The sequence below is a fragment of the Rhamphochromis sp. 'chilingali' genome (assembly GCF_963969265.1).
Source record: "Rhamphochromis sp. 'chilingali' genome assembly, chromosome: 19".
Classification (NCBI taxonomy): domain Eukaryota; kingdom Metazoa; phylum Chordata; class Actinopteri; order Cichliformes; family Cichlidae; genus Rhamphochromis; species Rhamphochromis sp. 'chilingali'.
In genome coordinates, this window is record NC_137946.1 from 1,089,920 (window position 1) to 1,107,500 (window position 17,581).

Here is a 17,581-nt window from a genome sequence, read left to right on the forward strand (position 1 = left end):
CTGCTCGCCGTGAAGGTGGGCGTTGGTACTCGGTCCGCTCTCTGAACGCGTCCTGGTTTTTTGAGCCATCCATACTCGGAGGACTGACATTGGTGCCCTCCACTCTCCGCTCAGACAGGAGGGAGATTTACCGTCCCACACGATGGGGAATGATGAGCTATCGACCGAGCTCGGGCTGCCGTGACGTATACGCTGGCTCTTAATACTCTGCAGAGAAAATTGTCCTCTGTCTTTGATAAGTCCCATCAGATAATCGAAAAATAGATCCACTTTACCCACTGCTGTCTGTGCTGCTCTCTGCTGCAGTCATTTTAGTTTCTACTCTCACCAGTGATAAAATAATGTGAAAACTATTCTCTGTTCCTCTGGGGTATCTTATTGTGTTATTATTTTATAATGAACCATAAAGGCACGATGTAGTCTAGAAACAAACTGGACATACAGTGCATGTGTAAAGACAGCTTTAGGCAAAAACCTACAGCTCAGCTGTTGGGTGACTGTGCTTTTGCCACAATAAACTATAGCTGGTAAAAAACGATCACAAATATCAGAGTGCAGGGATGTTTTTCATCCTTAAGCTGCCTGACGCACACAGACGTGTCTTTAAAGACTAATAGATACTGAGTGGTACTAAATGATAAGTTTAGTTTTTTCAAAGTTTCTACAAAGTTAAATATGTGTTTATTAGTGGATAATTGTTTCCCGTGACCACTGATGTGAAGGGCAGCCTGTTTAAGAGTCTTTATCATTTTATAGTTTCAGCTGTTTGAATAATAATAATGAAAATTTCACAGTTTGAGACAAAGATATAAACCATGTTCTAAGTCTGCATTCATCAGGGAGCTGTGGACTGGACGTCGTGTGATGTTGGTAGGCATTTGTAAAATGTCACACAGGTAAATGAGCAAACTATGTTTTCATAAACACAGTTCAGTCGCAGATATGCTGTGAATACAACACTAGGTTAAAAAAACACAGCTTTGACTTCATCCAGTTTGTTCTTTGTAATCCTAATCATTGAAATTACTCAGTGATCTCATAATTTATTGAGTTTTTATCACCCTTGCTTGTCATACATCATAATTATGCTCTGGGCAAGGCAGCTACATGTTTTTGCCATTACTCGGTGTGCACAACTTACCCTTCATTTGATGTAATCTTGGACTTGCAAAACCTGCAGAGTGAAGTGAAGAGCACAGTCTTCTGAGAAATGCACACGAGAGTAATTACAATCATGAATCCACACAGATATTGTTTAAAAAAGTAAAGAAGACAGCTTTTTCTGCCGGGTGTGAGAAATATTAGCTTTTCCCGTGATTTCATTGCACTGTGCTGTACCTCGCTGTTGCAGTCATTTGCAGCTTCTAACTGCAGAGAAACAGGCTTGAACCCTCGGGCCATTTCCCAGCCTCTCTGCTTTCAGTGCCTCAGTTGTTAATAGTACAGGCGGTGAGCAGCCCTCTCCTTTCCTGACTTCAGATACACTGGAGGTCAGAATATTACTGCAGTCACATAAAATAAAAATACAGAGGAAATATCCTTACTTTTAGTATCATTAACTTTCATAAAAGGTTTTATGGAAGTGAGTTTGATGTGGCTTTGATGGGCGTGTTTATCGAGTCTACAAGATTTTCAACTGCTTTCAAAAAAGTATCGTAGTCATGCCTTCAATGATAGCCAAAATGAATGTTCAAACTGTTAATAAAAAGGATTGCCATGGCACAAAATAATTGAAGGATTGAAACAATTTGTAGTTCAAATAACTGGATAAAGTGAGCTAGTTGATAGCTGGTTAAAGTAATAAACCAGTAGAAGATGATTAACTAGCTAAACTTTTAAGGTAAATAGCTAAATGTGAAACTCAAAGTAGCGGATAAATATTTTGAGTGGTGGTTTGGTCTATTTCAAAGACATGAGATTGAATTTCCAAGTTAGGAATCTCGTGTGAATGTAAACTTGCAGTGAGCGTGAGTTTATCTTGTAGGACTGTCTAAGGAACCTGAAACCAAAAGATGCTAAAGGCTACACAAGCTAACCTTTAAGTGATGACGTGATGAATCCTGCTTCCGGGCCCAAACTACTCTGCATTTATTAAGTCTGTTGTGTGTTTAACATGTTTTAATGCTTTGTATCTTGTTCTATTTAATCTCAACAAGCCTCTAAAAACAGTCAGTGATCACTGTCGGCCTCTCTCGGTTTTTATTACCGCTATTCATTTTAAAGCTCAGTTTTTAAATCCTTAGGATGTAACTGCAGCCCATGCAGCAGTATATTAATGACTAACCTCGTATTGTGGATGGATTATCTCAGTTGTTCTCCTGACTGAAGTTTGGTCCGTTTACAGCATCCTGCCATGCGATTGCATTTGTCTCTAACCATCAGGAACCCTCACGTTAACTTTTATCCAGTGGAAAAAAAGTTAGCATTCATCCTCCAGCTTCACTGTGTTTATGCTAACATAGCTGTGTTGCTAGCGATCACGCAGCACATCATTTTAAACCAGCTAGCCCAACTTCAGTAACCCTACAAACGTCACTGCTGTTTAGTTTTCTGTCTTCATTTATGTTGGAAGTGATAGCAGAGCTGTACGTTTGAATTTGTTTCAGAAGTCTCTCTGTCAAAACATGCTATATTATGTTTAGATGGAAGCTAGCGAGCTAACTTCCTGCTAACTTCTAACTTAAATGTAATAAATTCTGTTTTCATGGATGTCTGGATGTTAAACTTAATTGTTACACCTGGTAAAGCAGCAACACTGATGATTTTATTAAAGATGAAAGGATTTAGACAGTTTTTAACTCTCAGTGATGCCGCAGTGATCGCTTGACTTATGGACCTGCAGCAGATTTTGGACCCGGAAACGGCTAATGACGTCAGACTTAAAGACAGGATAGCACAGGCCCACTCAAACAGTCACAGCTGCTTTGTTCAAATACTGCTTCGTTTTATTTGTCCTGATTTTATGATTTTTGTCGCACCGAGCTTCTTCTGAAAATGTACGCGAGCTAACATAGGTTTTAAAGAGTGCTAGTTTATTATGTTGGCTAAGCTAATTTGTACTGTATGTTCGTATAGGTGTTAGCTCTGTTTGAAGAAGGAGAGGAGACAACCACCGCCTTCGTAGAGCCGATTGTTATTCTTCTTATCCTCATCGCCAATGCTGTTATTGGGGTCTGGCAGGTGAGATGTGTTCTTCGTCCTGTGTCTCTTTTCAGAGTGTTCATTCGATTTGGTCTTCACACACACAGGCTAACAAAGGCTAGTAGTAGTTGATAAACATGCAGCTGTTGCAGAATTCACACACGTATGTGTGTGTGTGTATATATATATATATATATATATATATATATATATATATATATATATATATATATATATATATATATATATATATATATATATATAAATAAGTGTGTGTACTAATCAAACTGACACCATAGTGACACGTGTTAGCATCCATATAGCACACTGCAGAGGGATCAGGCTGTTCATCAACATAAACAAACCACAGAGCCCATGCAAAACACCAACACATTAGGAGATATCATCTTTGCAATGAGCAGAGTTTGCTCACTGAACATCACGTCAAATCAAAAGGACATCAAATTGTTCTTGCAATTAACTTTTTTCTTTTCTTTTCCGTATCTCACAGGAACGGAATGCCGAGAATGCCATTGAGGCTCTGAAGGAGTACGAACCTGAGATGGGAAAGGTGTATCGCATGAACCGCAAGGCGGTCCAGAGGATCAAAGCCAGAGACATCGTCCCAGGAGATATAGTGGAGGTGGCAGGTTAGCTGCGGCTGCACCGGGCCGAACTCTTACTGTCACTCACTCGGGCTAATTTATGCTTGGCTTGTCTCACCTAGCTGCTTTTATGCTCTCCTTAACACATTCGCACACACAGACGCACACTCGCACAACCTTTGTGAGCGTGGAAACACTCAATGCAGATTACATAAGAGTCTTTTCTCTGGATGTGGAGGTGCCAGGGCTGCTGTCCAGTGTCTGTTTGTGTGTGCATGTGTTTGGTTCTTTGCAAGTGGCTGTGGTCACTCCTTATATTTAAGGCCCAGTTGAATTTTCCACAACTTTCCGCTTCCCCTTTGCTTTCCATGCTCTCAGTCTCACCACCTGGAGGCTGCCTGATGTTTGTCAGCTCCTCGCTTACACACAATATTCCCCTGCTGTAAACTCGCCCATGTGTGGGCAGCCTCTGATTAAAAATAGCCGCATTGTCGCTCTGGCTCCCAAACATCTGTGAATGCCAGAGCTGAACTGCAAACGCAGGATGGAGGAGACCGCTTTGCCACCGACGTGGCCGTTTTGGGTCGGAGGGGGGTGGTGGTGGTAATCCTGAGCTTTGCGTGACTGGCGATTTATCTCAGGCGGCTCGGAGCAATGTGTGGGAAAGGAGGGAGCTGGCAGCCTTCATTCAGAAGCGCAGAGAGATTATACGTGCTGTGCTGGTGGCAGCGAAGCCTCGGATTTCAACGCGAGGTTGTAAAACTGAGGCGAAATCAATCATCCGTTTGCTTAACTGTCACCCACAGCCACACTACAGTTCACATTCTCTTTAAATAAATGTTCTCTTTCTTTTCCATGTCTTATTTACCGGTTGCACTTATTTAGCGTGCTGTTTTTGTAACTCATAGCAGTTGCTTGGAATTTGGGCTTGTTGCAGCCAGCGTCCTCGCAGCCAGACGCAGGCAAGCCCACACAGGTAGCAAGGACCGCAATGACTCCGCTTAGCTCCCGCCTACCGCCACTACCATCACCGTCACTGTCAACACCAACAGTGTCGCCATGACAACCCCCCCGCTCAGTTCCACTCATCTCCACGGTGCTCAAGTTCACAAGAGCTTGAGGTTTTAACGACACCTGTTGATGACAGCGTGAAGCAGGGAGAGATGTGACTCCCATCTGCTGTTTGAATAAAGCCTCTGATATTATTGCTGAGTGTCAGCAGCTCCCATAAAGGAGGGGGGGGGCACGCTGCGACTCAGAGGAGCTTGCTTTGTTGTTGTTGTTTGTTTTAATCTTCCGTGTTATCTGTACTATTTTTAGGCTGACTGTTTAGTAACTGCAAACAAACACGGTGGACAAAAACGTTTTTCTTTAATTGTCGGTGGGTCAAATAAAATCAAATGTGCTCTGACGAACTCTGATGTTCTGGTGAGTGAAGGCGCCTACAGTGAGGGCGGCGCCTGTGAGTGTTTCATTACAGATGTGCCCCAAAGCACGTCAGCTGATTGGATAAGCAGACGGACGCGTACATAAAGTGTCTGATCTAAACGCATAGAAGTTTATAGGGAAAATTCAAATATATGTTTAAGAACCATATAAGGTTTAAAATGTTCACGGGTTACAGTAACTTGTCTCAAGTATCAAATACATTTCCAGAGCACTGGTTAACTGGGTGTAACTAGTGGTTTGTTAAACATACACATTCATACATTCAGTGCTTTGTTTTTTTTTTGACATAATGTTGTTGCTAGGCAGCTGAGGTAGGCAGGGCAGCACGCTCTCTTTAGAAAGGATGCTTGTTGGGGATCGCTCCAAAGGAAGCATGTCGGGATATTTCATCCCGTTCTCCAGTGAGTTTTCTCAGGCTTTCCTGGACTTTGTATCAGCCAGCGGTTATTCCATGCTAGCTTAATGCGAGGGGCTGAAGTAAACTGTATGAAGGTATTGGAAAAAGACGCTGTAGACCACAAGTGCCTTTGAGGAGAGAAAAGAGCATAAATGTATTTACTCAGGTTTCCACTGCCGGTGCCCGCCTGCCCTCTTGCTCCCTGCTGCCAGTGCCAGCCACGGTTACAGCACATTTGTGATTTGCGCCTCCACTGGAACTTTCCTCTTTCTTTGACTTAACTGCCGCGGTCAGGTTGTCAGGAACTCCAGGATTTACAGACAACCCGAAGAAAAGGAAACCTGCAACCAGCCATTCCCAGTAACAAGTCACGGTTATCCTGCATGTCACCAGGATGTTATGCAAGAACACCGCCTCAGAGCTGCATGTGTTGGATTCAGATTTATTAAGACGGCTAACGATAAAAGCCAGACAAATATCAGATTTTTATAATGTATAAAAGCCGTATTAGGATTTACATTTCTAGCACATGGAAAGTGTCTGTGGGAGGCTGTGGCAGTGAGGGGAGCAGGAGTCTGTGGGTGGGTGTTTGAAAAGTCTCTCTTTTCCTGCCCTCGGCCACCTGTAGCCCCCAGCCATCTCCCACACAAACACAACAACACACACGCTCTCCCACTCGCGTTCTCTCTGAGCCGTGTCGGAGGTGGAGAAAGGTACCTCCGTCCCATCGAGATGAAGGCCATCACCTCAGGTGTCAGAGCGCTGAACAAATGTCATGAAGAGATGATGGAAAAAAGCTCCAGAATTGCGAGACCACTCTCACGTGTAAGCGTGCTCGTACAACAGCAGTGCCGCTGCCTGGCGAGGAAAAGCAGGAGTTTTGGTGCCGTTACGTTGAGAAGTCGTGATAGCTGAGCACTCTGAGCTGGCATTAATGAGTCACTTATTACACAAAGTAATGAGCAGCTCCTTCTCTTCTTCTCTCCTGCTGGAAGGAAACAACTGAAGAATATTACATCTGTCTAGAGTATTTGGAGCAGCTTCCCACTCCTGTGCGCTGACATCATTGTCACTGACTGCATCAGACGATCCATTAATCACAAGTCTGCCCTGTTATTATGAAAATATTTCCGTTAAATGTTCATTGTCAGGCCCTGACACAGAGGAAGTAATAACCATTTTGTTTTGGCTATGAATTATGAGTTTAATATGCAGGCTTAATAAGCAGACTCGAGACCGTTGGCGATGGAATTAATTTGAGCCTTTAACGCAGGGTTCAGGTGTGGTTTGTGTTAGAGGAACAGAGAGGACACAGAAGGAAATAATCAATCATTTTACGCGACTCCATCAAGGTTGTATCGAGCTGTTGTTTACCTGCAGCCCGAGCCTGGACTGAACCCACCGATGCTTCAGGATTTATTGTTTCAGCACGGACGTTAAATAGGGACGTAACTGAGTGCCCATCTGCAAAACACCGAAATGAGCAGAACTTGTTACCTGTTGTCTCTTTAACTGGTAGATGAATGGCTTCTCATGTGGTGCTTCTGCACTCTGAGCACTCAGTGCTTTATGCAACGTGCTCATTCAGCACTTTTTTTCTACATGTGCTTCCTGTCTAACATTCGAACACTTCCCAGCTCCTCGGGAGCATCTTGGCCATCTTTCCACTAAGATGCTAATATTTGTCCTGCAGACCGGATCCAACCACCAACCTTCTGATTAGCAGATGACGCGCTCTACCTCCTGAGCTGCAGCTGCCCCTACACCCTTTACTGACGTGTGTGTATTTGTACAGTACTAATACTGCATCGATTATAGTCGTCTGAGGATTAAGGCTCTTTTGTGATGGGAGCAGAATGTGAATCATTTTCAGGAGAACACGAGCAGATCAAGGTTTTCAAATAGTTAGAGAAATGATCATTGAGCTGTCTACAGGTGCTCTTTCACACGCTGTCATACAGGCGCGTTTTTAACCCCTAACTGCTTTCTATAAACCGGTCACACACATTAACAGTGGATCGGTCGTCGCCTGATTAGCAGGTGACCCGCTCTGAGCTGCAGCCACCCCTAACTCCAGTTACCTGTAACTCCTGATGGAGTGATGTAAAGGTGCTAACACAGGAAGTCTAAATGTAGCCCAACAGAGCTGCTTGCTTTTGTACATTTGATTTTAAATCTCTTAATATTTTTCTTTTAGTTGGTGACAAGGTGCCTGCTGACATCAGAGTGACCTCGATAAAGTCCACCACCCTGCGCGTGGACCAGTCCATTCTCACAGGTATTTATTACATCTCACCAGAAGCTCCTCTCCATGGCTTCCCAGTAACTGGTTGCAACCAAGATTTCCGTTGATGTTTTTCTCCTCACTGTGTTTGCTTTGAAGCACGGTCTGATAATCACCTGCTACACCTCCAACCGTCTCGATTTGTTTTCTGTAGGAGAGTCTGTGTCTGTCATCAAACACACCGACCCTGTTCCTGACCCTCGAGCCGTCAACCAGGACAAAAAGAACATGTTGTTTTCTGTAAGAACCCCCGACTCGTGCTTATCTTCAGCTTTCAAATCAAAAACTCATGTTGTCACAGACAAAGCTACATTAGTCCTTACATTTGGTCACGTAGTCAAAAGCAGTAATGGCAGCTATCACATTCTTTCACTTGTCTCGTGGCCAAACTTGTAGTAATCGGCCATGTTGCTGTTTGTGAGCTGGTGACGGAGTTTGTCTGTTTTCTCCCAGATGACGGCGGATTTGTGCTGACTTCCCTGTGCGTATGTCTCTGTCCTTCTCTCAGGGCACAAACATTGCTGCCGGTCGTGCCATAGGTGTCGTCGTTGCTACGGGTGTCTCGACAGAGATCGGGAAGATCCGTAATCAGATGGTGTCGACGGAGCAAGAGAAGACACCGCTGCAGCAGAAGCTGGACGAGTTTGGCCAGCAGCTCTCAAAGGTCATCTCCCTGATCTGCGTGGCTGTGTGGGTCATCAACATCGGCCACTTCGGAGACCCGGTCCACGGGGGCTCCTGGGTTCGAGGGGCCATCTATTACTTTAAAATTGCCGTGGCCCTGGCAGTGGCCGCCATCCCCGAGGGCCTGCCGGCCGTCATCACCACCTGCCTGGCCCTCGGCACGCGTCGCATGGCCAAGAAGAACGCCATCGTCCGGAGCCTGCCGTCTGTGGAGACCCTGGGCTGTACCTCCGTTATCTGCTCTGACAAGACGGGCACCCTCACCACCAACCAGATGTCTGTGTGCAGAGTAAGTGACAAACAGTCCTCCTGTGCTTCAGGCTTCCCAGGTTTACGCCGAGCATGCTGTCGAATACTGCGGAAGGAAATGAAAATCTTCTGTGACGATATTGCTTCTGACTGAGATTTCTTCAACTCAGCCAAAGTAGAGTAATTAATTCCACCTTCTATCATAGTGCCCGGCACTTCTGGGTCTTCCCTCTCAAAAAAAATGTTTTCCAGGTGAATACTTTGGGATTGTTGCTGCCAGTCTGTGCAATCCTGATCTTTTTGTCTCTCTTTCCCCCCTCTGAGGTTTTCTTTTCATGCACGTGGAGCTTAAAGAATGCTGAGAAATCCCTGTGGTGCCGTAATGTTTGCCTCCGTTTGGCAGATTCGAGATAGCAGCTGGCAGGAGCAGCACAGGCTGGCATGACCTAGCAGCACCAGCGCGGGCTGTTAGCGGTTAGCAGTGACGGGTTCCAGAACGTCACCTGAACAAACACAAGGCCCTGAACCTTTCTCTAGCTTTCAGTATACGTGATAAACACTGAAAGATTTTATCCACTGTTCACAATTCACAAGTGCTCGTATGGTGCACAGCCTCACCCTTCCCTTTGTCTGTTAGCGTGTGCGTGTGTGTGTCGCTTGCTAACCGACTTTGCTGTAAGCGCAGAGTAAATACCAGCACTGCTGTTTGACTTGGCTCCTGGTTCGAGCTCTGCACACATGCACACCCTAATCTCAGTTAACACCTCTTGTCCTCACGATCTCCCATCTCACCACAATGATGACCTCGTTAGTCGAGCAGGGCAGCATCAAAACCCTGTTTAGACGAGATATTGTTGGCCGCTTATTGGTTTCCCAAAGAGGAATTGATTGTATTGATCAAAAATTATGCTCTAATTAACCAGTTCCTTTTATATATCTTGGGAAAAAAGCTTAATGGTGTCCTAAGAATAATGCAACAGGCAAATAAGAGCAAAAATTAAGGGAACCCACAGATACTGGTGGATAGTCAGGTTGGACCCACGGAGGTCCACGTCGGGACAAGAAGAGCTTGGCTCTTTATGTTAGATGGAGATGCTATCGATCAACAAGATGAAATGCTGCTCTATAAATATCCCAACAGGATGACTTCCTATAGGCAGGAAATGAAAAAGCAACAGTAGCTGCTGTATAATCGGCGTCTCTGTGAATTCCTTTCGACCTCAAAATGGCTTCAGAGCCGACTCTCTGTTCTTGTCGTACGAACGCTCGCCCCTCCTTTCTCCACGAGTCGACGTGGAGCGTCTGAGTGATTAATGCGTAGCTGCAGGGAGTTCCCTCTGGCAGCAGGGACATGGAGGAGTGATCTCACCACAACCCTGAAATGCTCTCAGGCAGGCAGACGTTGGTAAATATTGACCTTCTGCTTCCACCTATACTCCCCGGCTTGCTGCTCTCAGCTCTCTGCCGTGAGATAAGGAGCATACACGTTTGCGTTGTTGCAAAGATGAATCAAGCTTCCGCTTTGCAGGGTTTTTTTTTTTTTTTTTCTTGCACCACTTGTTTCCTGGTGATAGGTCCGCTTCATATTTAGCTTCACTTTCCCCCTTCGTGGTGCTTGTATGCTGAACCAAGACTGCCTCCGTCTGTTTTTTAATGCTTTCTGTGCGTCACCATTTATACTCTGTTTGCTCAGGCGTATCCATCTGTGCTTATTCCTGTACTGGTCTGCAGCCAGTGGCCCTGATAATGCCATGTGTCTCCCTGGCCTCGGGGGTATCCCCATATCAGCAGGATTTCCAGGGATTCCCCTCTGCATCCTGACGTTATACCTCTGTTTTCCCTCCTCTCTCACACTCTGACCGGCACGCACTAAAAAGCCTTTCACAAATGCACATCAACAGCTGCTCACCATTCATCCCCATGCAAGCTCAGAGGAAATGAGTATGGAAAAAAACGTTTGATAGTGGTGGATCTCACTGTGCCGTGTTTCCTTGGAGACCACAGCGGATCAGATCGTGAGTGAAAACTGACCACGGATGAAAGAGCAACCTCATCTTATTCCTTCGCCTCTGCTTTGTGAAAGTTATTGTGTCGCTCTGTGCTCATTGTTGATTTATTACAGAAGAAAGGAACAAAGTCTGACGGCTGACCTTTGTGAAATAAAGAAGTGAACAGAAGGTCGGCGCTGTTTAAAGGGCATTACCTCCCAAAATGAAATGGAAAATCTTGGAATAACAAGTCCCACTTTTTAAACAACAGTGTTGTATAAACCCGGCTAAAGGTTTTAGCCACTGTAACAGGACAGCTCTGTTATTTGTAATACAACTGTTGGCTCAGGTTACAGAGTGGCCAGATGAATAGGTCCTTCACAGTCACTGCAAAAATGCAGCAGGGCAAAGCAAAAAGGTTCCCTTTACAAACTGTAGTTGGAAGTTTGCAGCCTGCTGTCTGCAGCTTTTAAACCCAGCAACCCTCGTCCTGGTTCCCTCTGATGAGCTTTGTTGCATTTGTGATTGAAACTGTCATAAAAAGGGTTAGGCATTCATTTTTAATGGTTAGGGTGAGGGGCTAGGGAAACCAATATGTCAATGAAGGTCCTCACTAAGATAGCTGAACGGGCGTGTGTGTGTGTTGCTAAAACAACACCGCTTTCTTAAACATCACTGCTAAATGAAGAAAATTTCAAGAGTGTCGACTGGATACAAGGAAAATAAATTAAAAAATATATAAAAATGACAGTTTTGCTCACTGGTTCGAGCTGATCTGACTGAGAAACCGACGCTGCATGCTCCATCACATGATAAAGGTAACGGCCACCCTGCACACAGTCACAGTCACTGAGTGGAGACAAAAAGGAAGCTTTTAATGCTGATATCTGAATCCAAAGTGACAAAGTCCAAAAGTAAACATGAGTCCAGGACAAGTCTTTCCCAGACTGGCTTTTAAAGAGGAGCTGCCCCCTGCTGGCCAGGAGTTTAAAAGAAGGTTAAAGGCAGCTTTGACCAGGGTTACTTTCAGAGCCAAAGAGCTGCATGTAAAGTCTGTGGGCCACTGAGTAAATGTACCACTCTGCTGTCATGGAGAGTTTTTATGTGAATAATAGCTTAAAAACTGCATTTTCTGCAAACAACGGCGGTCTCCTCTCAGGTGAAGTCTGCTGCTGATCAAGAGCTCCTTTGACACTAATCGGTGGGTTTAAGTCAGCGACTCGTACACGCTCACAGTTACAGGAGAATCGAGAGGCAAGAAAAGGACTTTGTTCAGTCTCAAACTAAGTCGAGCTGGGCATGTTGTCCATGCATGTCTTATCTTTAGAAGTTTTCACAGAATATTGTTAAACGACTTGAGGTCAATGAAAGTCTGTTTGCCTAATGTCTGTCCCATTGAAATGAGCAGCGTGGACACAGTCACTGGAATATGGGCGATGGCGTATCCTGGCCCCTGTTCTCCCTTCTGTTTTTACTGATGCATTAGCAGTACATCGTGAACTGCGCCTCCTGGGGGAAGTCTTGTCAACAAGTCCTTGAAGTGCTCTGGGAATGCAGCTCTGTCTCCTGCTTTCACTTGACTTCTTTTCCATCAGTTCACTACAGCGTGTTTCGTAACCGGGACCGATGAAGCCAACTGCAACTCCCGTGTTGCTTGCATGTGTAGAGAAACAAAGAAATTGGAGAAAGGAGTGCCCGTACGGTGCAGACGCCGGTATGCAGTAGGGGCTGATGTTTCTGGATCACAGCAACACTTGATAAACAGAACTCCTCGTTTGTGTTTTAGCCTTAAAGACTTCCTGTTTACAGCAAGTATTTACTTTTTACTGCTTTAATATGTTCAGTACGTTTCTGCTTTGCCTTGATGGTGGCTAATTTTAGCCTAATGTACTTTGTAAATGCCATTACTAAGTTACTTCACCAGCACACTTCTCTGTTCTGGCTGCTTTCACACTATAGTCTAATATTTACAGTTATATCCCAGTCGTTAGCAGCCAGCTGCTAATCAAGTGCACTGGATTAGTTGATCAGCAGCTGTGCATCTATAAAAGAAGAAGCTCTGGCAGTTTGCCGGCATGAACCATTTAGGTGTGTGTTAACACAATGCAAACTTCCCAGGAGTTGACGTCCCAGCAAATTCCCAGACCCCACAGTTCTCACTGAAAAAAGCCCAAGAGCTACAGACTCTGCAGGCCTCAGCATGTTAAAGGTTACAACAGTGCAGTCAGAAAAGAGCCTGAACAAGTACGGCTTGGTTGGAAGGGTTTGGAAGCCGGCTCGCTGTAGAAGGAACACGACCGTGCGTCTGATCAAACCGCGAGGCTCCTGGAACAACGTCTGCACATATGAGACCAAAGAGTCTGAACAACCAAACGCAGCATATCAGCACAAACGGCTCAGCAACTGTGCGTGAGACAAGAAACAAATCTGCAACAGAAAAGGAAACGAATCAAAGCGCTGCAATGGTCCACGTCAGGTATGTAATCGGTTCCCAGGTTGCCTCCAATGCATTCATCTCAAACTTCAGTATGAGTCAGGGATCACCTGAGCCACAGCCGACCAATTACAGTTCAGCTACATTTCTTGATTGTGATGCAACTGAAAGGGGCAAAAAGCAGGAGTGTGACTGCTTTGTGCTTTCAGTGTTTTTTTTGTTATTCACATTAAGTCACGTGTTCGTTATTATAGTAAGCTGTTTGACTTAGTTCACTCAGTTCTTACAGTAATCGCCAGCCGGTTTCTCTTGGTCCACAGGACCTCGTCAGTGGGTGGATCCAATTAGCTACTGAAAATATGAAATTATTATTTTTTTTTTTTTACTGCTCCAAAATCTCACACAATTTGAGCGGTCATTATCTTTTACAGCAGTGGACAGCTGCGAAACGAGGAGCAGCCACAGTTGTAACTGGCTAAAGGTCCCACCTCTGTTTGCTTTGGTCTTTTTCTCTCTCCAGATGTTCATCCTAGACAAGGTGGAGGACTCCAGCTGCACCCTGCACGAGTTCTCTATAACTGGTTCTACGTATGCCCCTGAGGGACAAATGTGAGTACCACCATTCTGGATTTATTACTTGTTCTGCCTCTGTGCTTTAATAACTCATTACATGGAAAATGTTTGCTGTTAAGCCTTCCAGATTTTTCATTTTTTTTACCAGCAGATTCTACACTGAATGAAAAACAAGTTAAAGCGTCTCTCTCTCCTTTCCCAGCTCCTCCTTTCTTCTTAACCAGATAAAACATAAATGCAATAAATCGATGTGCTCTGAGATTTGATGCACCGTCAGTTTGCAGGAATAGTTTGAGTAGCTTTGCTTCAGTTGGTGCAGCATAAAAACAGCGAGCAGTCCCAGTTGGTTGTGTTACAGCACATGTGGCTTTAATTATATATGCCCCATAAGTCTCAGTTGTACTTTACTCCCAGTAAGCACCTTAATGATCGACTATTGTTAATGCAAACTTGGACAAACTGAATTTTTGACCCTTTTTGACGTTGCCTGTGACACTTTTGAAATCTCAGAGATGTAAACTGTGCAGCAGTGAAGGCAGGTGGCCTCTGAGCACAAGCGTTCAGCAGACAGGGGCAGGGTGTTGCGGTTCATTGTGTATATACATGCTGTTTGTTTTGCCGTTTGCTGACTACATCGCTGTGACTCTGGATGAACCTACGGTTTCATAACAGCAGAGTGTGGGTTACTGTGTGGGAGCTTCGCTAGCAACGGTTGCAGTCTCTACTGGGAAGAGATCCATGGTTGTCATGCAGTGAGCACACACACACTCAGATACACTCCTTACTGCCGTCCGAGCACGGTTTCTCCATCAGCTGTGGAACGTGAACCCCATTCATGGGTATTCGTGAGATTGCCGTGTGTGCAGTGAAGCGAAGTGTGACGTTTTATGTGTGTGTGTTGTTCTTTCAGACTCAAAGACAACAAGCCTGTCCAGTGTGGAGACTATGATGGACTTGTGGAGTTGGCCACCGTGTGCTCGATGTGCAATGATTCTTCACTGGACTATAACGAGGTCATTAGCACACACTTTGAACACTTTTAAGCTCCAAACAGATCCATCAGTCTAACTTTCTACGTAGAATTACACGAATGATATTTTCCATAATTATTAGCCCTTAATCACACTCACTGCTTTTTTTTCTTTTTGTCCAACTGAGCTAATTTTACTCTGGTATGATCTCTTTTCTCTGGTTTGAATTGCTTTTCTCACCTATTTGTCATCACCATGGTATCATGGTAACCATGCTGAGGATAGAGGCCAGGCATGCAGCACTTCTAAACTCCATCGTATCTGCGTCTGTTCTCATAAATGGCTGTTTCTCTGCTAATTTTGTACACTTTGGATAAAGAGTCTGATTGAGCCAAACCAGGAGAGAGACAGGAGAGTTGCAGAGGAGCCGATGCTGGAGGGGAGCGAGGTGTTTAATTCCCGTCTACGGCCAGTCGCACAAGCAAATGATGTGCGATGTGCCGTTACTGCTTCATCTCGACTGCCGGCTTACTGCTGGCGAGGACAAGCCACTTTGCATGCATGACTCAAACGCAATGGTGGAGGTCGTGGCGAATGACTTGCAGATATCCTCTCAGCATGTTTGTCCAGTCAGTCTTGAGCTATTTTGACTCCATGGAAACGAACATGAAGCCAAAAAAGTGTCTGCTTCTAAAATAGTTACAAATATTAAACATTTAATGCTTGTAATAAACACAAGTGTACCAAATGTTGAACACTCCAACTTTTTCAGTTTCATTCAGTGCTCTTTTATTCATATCCTAACAACAGCAGTCACCATAAGGTAAAGGCCCTACAATAATACAGAAAACCCAACAATCATATGACCCCCTATGAGCAAGTACTTGGTGACAGTGGGAAGGAAAAACTCCCTTTTAACAGGAAGGAACCTCCAGCAGAACCAGGCTCAGGGAGGGGCGGGGCCAACTCCCGTGACCAGTCAGGGGTTAGGAGAGGGAGACGGGACAAAAACCAGTCCAAGGAAGAGCTGATCAATGTGTTTTGATGAATTTCTTCTCTCTCGCAGGCCAAAGGGGTTTATGAGAAGGTGGGCGAGGCCACAGAAACAGCTCTCACCACCTTGGTCGAGAAGATGAATGTCTTCAAGACGGATCTGTCTGGACTCACCAAGGTGGAGCGTGCCGGTGCCTGCAACTCAGTAAGTTGCCACTGCTGCATGATCCTAGTGTGCATTTAAAGTACTGCTGCATACATGAAGCTAACACGGTGGTTTAATAGTCAGCTGTGTGAAGTCTTGCTGACTTGAGATGAAACAAGTAAAAAGAGGTGAGCTAACCAGACCTCAGCAGGTTTCGCTTCATTTCTGCTTAAAGCTGTTTAAGCTTGACTTCCTACTCAAACTGTAGACCTGATATCAAACTCACAAGCAGTGCGGCTCCTTCCTGCCTCTGTGCAGCTGTTGGCGTGCTCTTATGAACATGTCTGACACGATACAAACTTCATAGGCTTCTTACGGCTCAGTCCATATGCAGTAGGTGATCCAATTAGATTCTGGAGCAGACGTTTGCATGAATTTCCATATTGATGAGGGGACGTGGGTTTGCCAAAAACCTCACACTTTAAGTTAGTCAGTTTTAGGCTGACTCCAGATGTGCAGCATCCAACACTCGGAAAATGTAAAATCTGATTAGTTTTTAGGGACCGTCCTGTTTTATAGTAATAAAGAAGAACAAATATTACCCTTCAAGTAGTATTGACACCACTTTACTTTTTTCAAGGCAGACAACCCAATTTTTTTCAATTAATTATGTATTCATGTAGAGCTGGGCGATAGAACGATAACGATATGTATCGCGATATAACTTTTACTCGATAGAGAAATTAAGCTATTGCGATAGACCTCGCCGCTCTTGTCCTCAAAAAAAAAAAAAAAAAAAAGGTCAGCCAATCCAAATTAAGTAGCGCAGAGCCGAACCAATCACAGCCGCAGCGTCACGTCGCGTGACTTGTTACGTACAGCACAAGTGCCAAGCCGCACGTGTGTTTGTTTGGGAAGCAGCCAGCGGGTAATGGAGGAAATGAGTGTGCCGACTAGAAAAATCAACCGAGCGTGACCGAAGAGAAAACAGATGATGGTTCCAATGCCGGAGAGATTGTCGAACGGAAGAGCCATAGAAGCTCCGTAGGGTGAAGGTATTTCGGCTATTTCAAGTCTGACAAAAACAGAGTAGCGTGCACTGTAAATTGTGCCGAAAGCAAGTCTGGAAATACAATAAACTGGTGCATGCGTCACACTGTGCGCCACGTTATTGTTTCGGTGAAATGAATTTCTACAATACTGTTAATTCTACTCTCTGCAGTGTTTAAATGCTTACATATACACACAGTTACTGTCCCTCCACACATACGACTCGGTTCTGCTTCTATGCCCCAGCTTTGTTTACTTTTTCCCACCGAGGCTTCTAGACTTCTGATTGGCCAACATTTCTGCACGGTTAGGAATCTAGCGCCACCTGCTGCTTTGGCATGTTCATAGCAGCGTTTTCCTTCATTTCTGCCTTTATGTGTGGACGGGATTATTTTTTAAAACGGAAACGGAAAATCTCCGTTTTCAAAAATACCCGTGTACGCGTGGACGTAGCCTCAGTCTCTGACTGGAAGCACTGATTCGTCATTCGGCTTTTGTCAGACTAAAGTAACTGTTAAAACTGTTTGAAAAGCTCAGCTATACAACAAGGAGAGATTGAGAATTTCCTTTTAGTTCTCAGTTTATTTGATATTGACAAAAGTTAGTCAGTTTTGTCTG

The 17,581-nt window shown here is 44.6% G+C and overlaps 1 protein-coding gene across 1 annotated transcript in view; it reads left to right on the plus strand.

Annotated features, from left to right (window-relative positions):
- atp2a3 (ATPase sarcoplasmic/endoplasmic reticulum Ca2+ transporting 3) overlaps positions 1 to 17,581 on the plus strand; it is a 43,808-nt gene that overhangs the window by 13,168 nt on the left and 13,059 nt on the right. The window contains exons 4-11 of the mRNA XM_080867536.1: positions 3,076 to 3,180; positions 3,653 to 3,791; positions 7,790 to 7,870; positions 8,031 to 8,116; positions 8,385 to 8,849; positions 13,752 to 13,840; positions 14,715 to 14,817; positions 15,842 to 15,973. Coding sequence (XP_080723662.1) covers positions 3,076 to 3,180; positions 3,653 to 3,791; positions 7,790 to 7,870; positions 8,031 to 8,116; positions 8,385 to 8,849; positions 13,752 to 13,840; positions 14,715 to 14,817; positions 15,842 to 15,973 — 1,200 coding nt within the window. The remainder of the gene's footprint in view (positions 1 to 3,075; positions 3,181 to 3,652; positions 3,792 to 7,789; positions 7,871 to 8,030; positions 8,117 to 8,384; positions 8,850 to 13,751; positions 13,841 to 14,714; positions 14,818 to 15,841; positions 15,974 to 17,581) is intronic.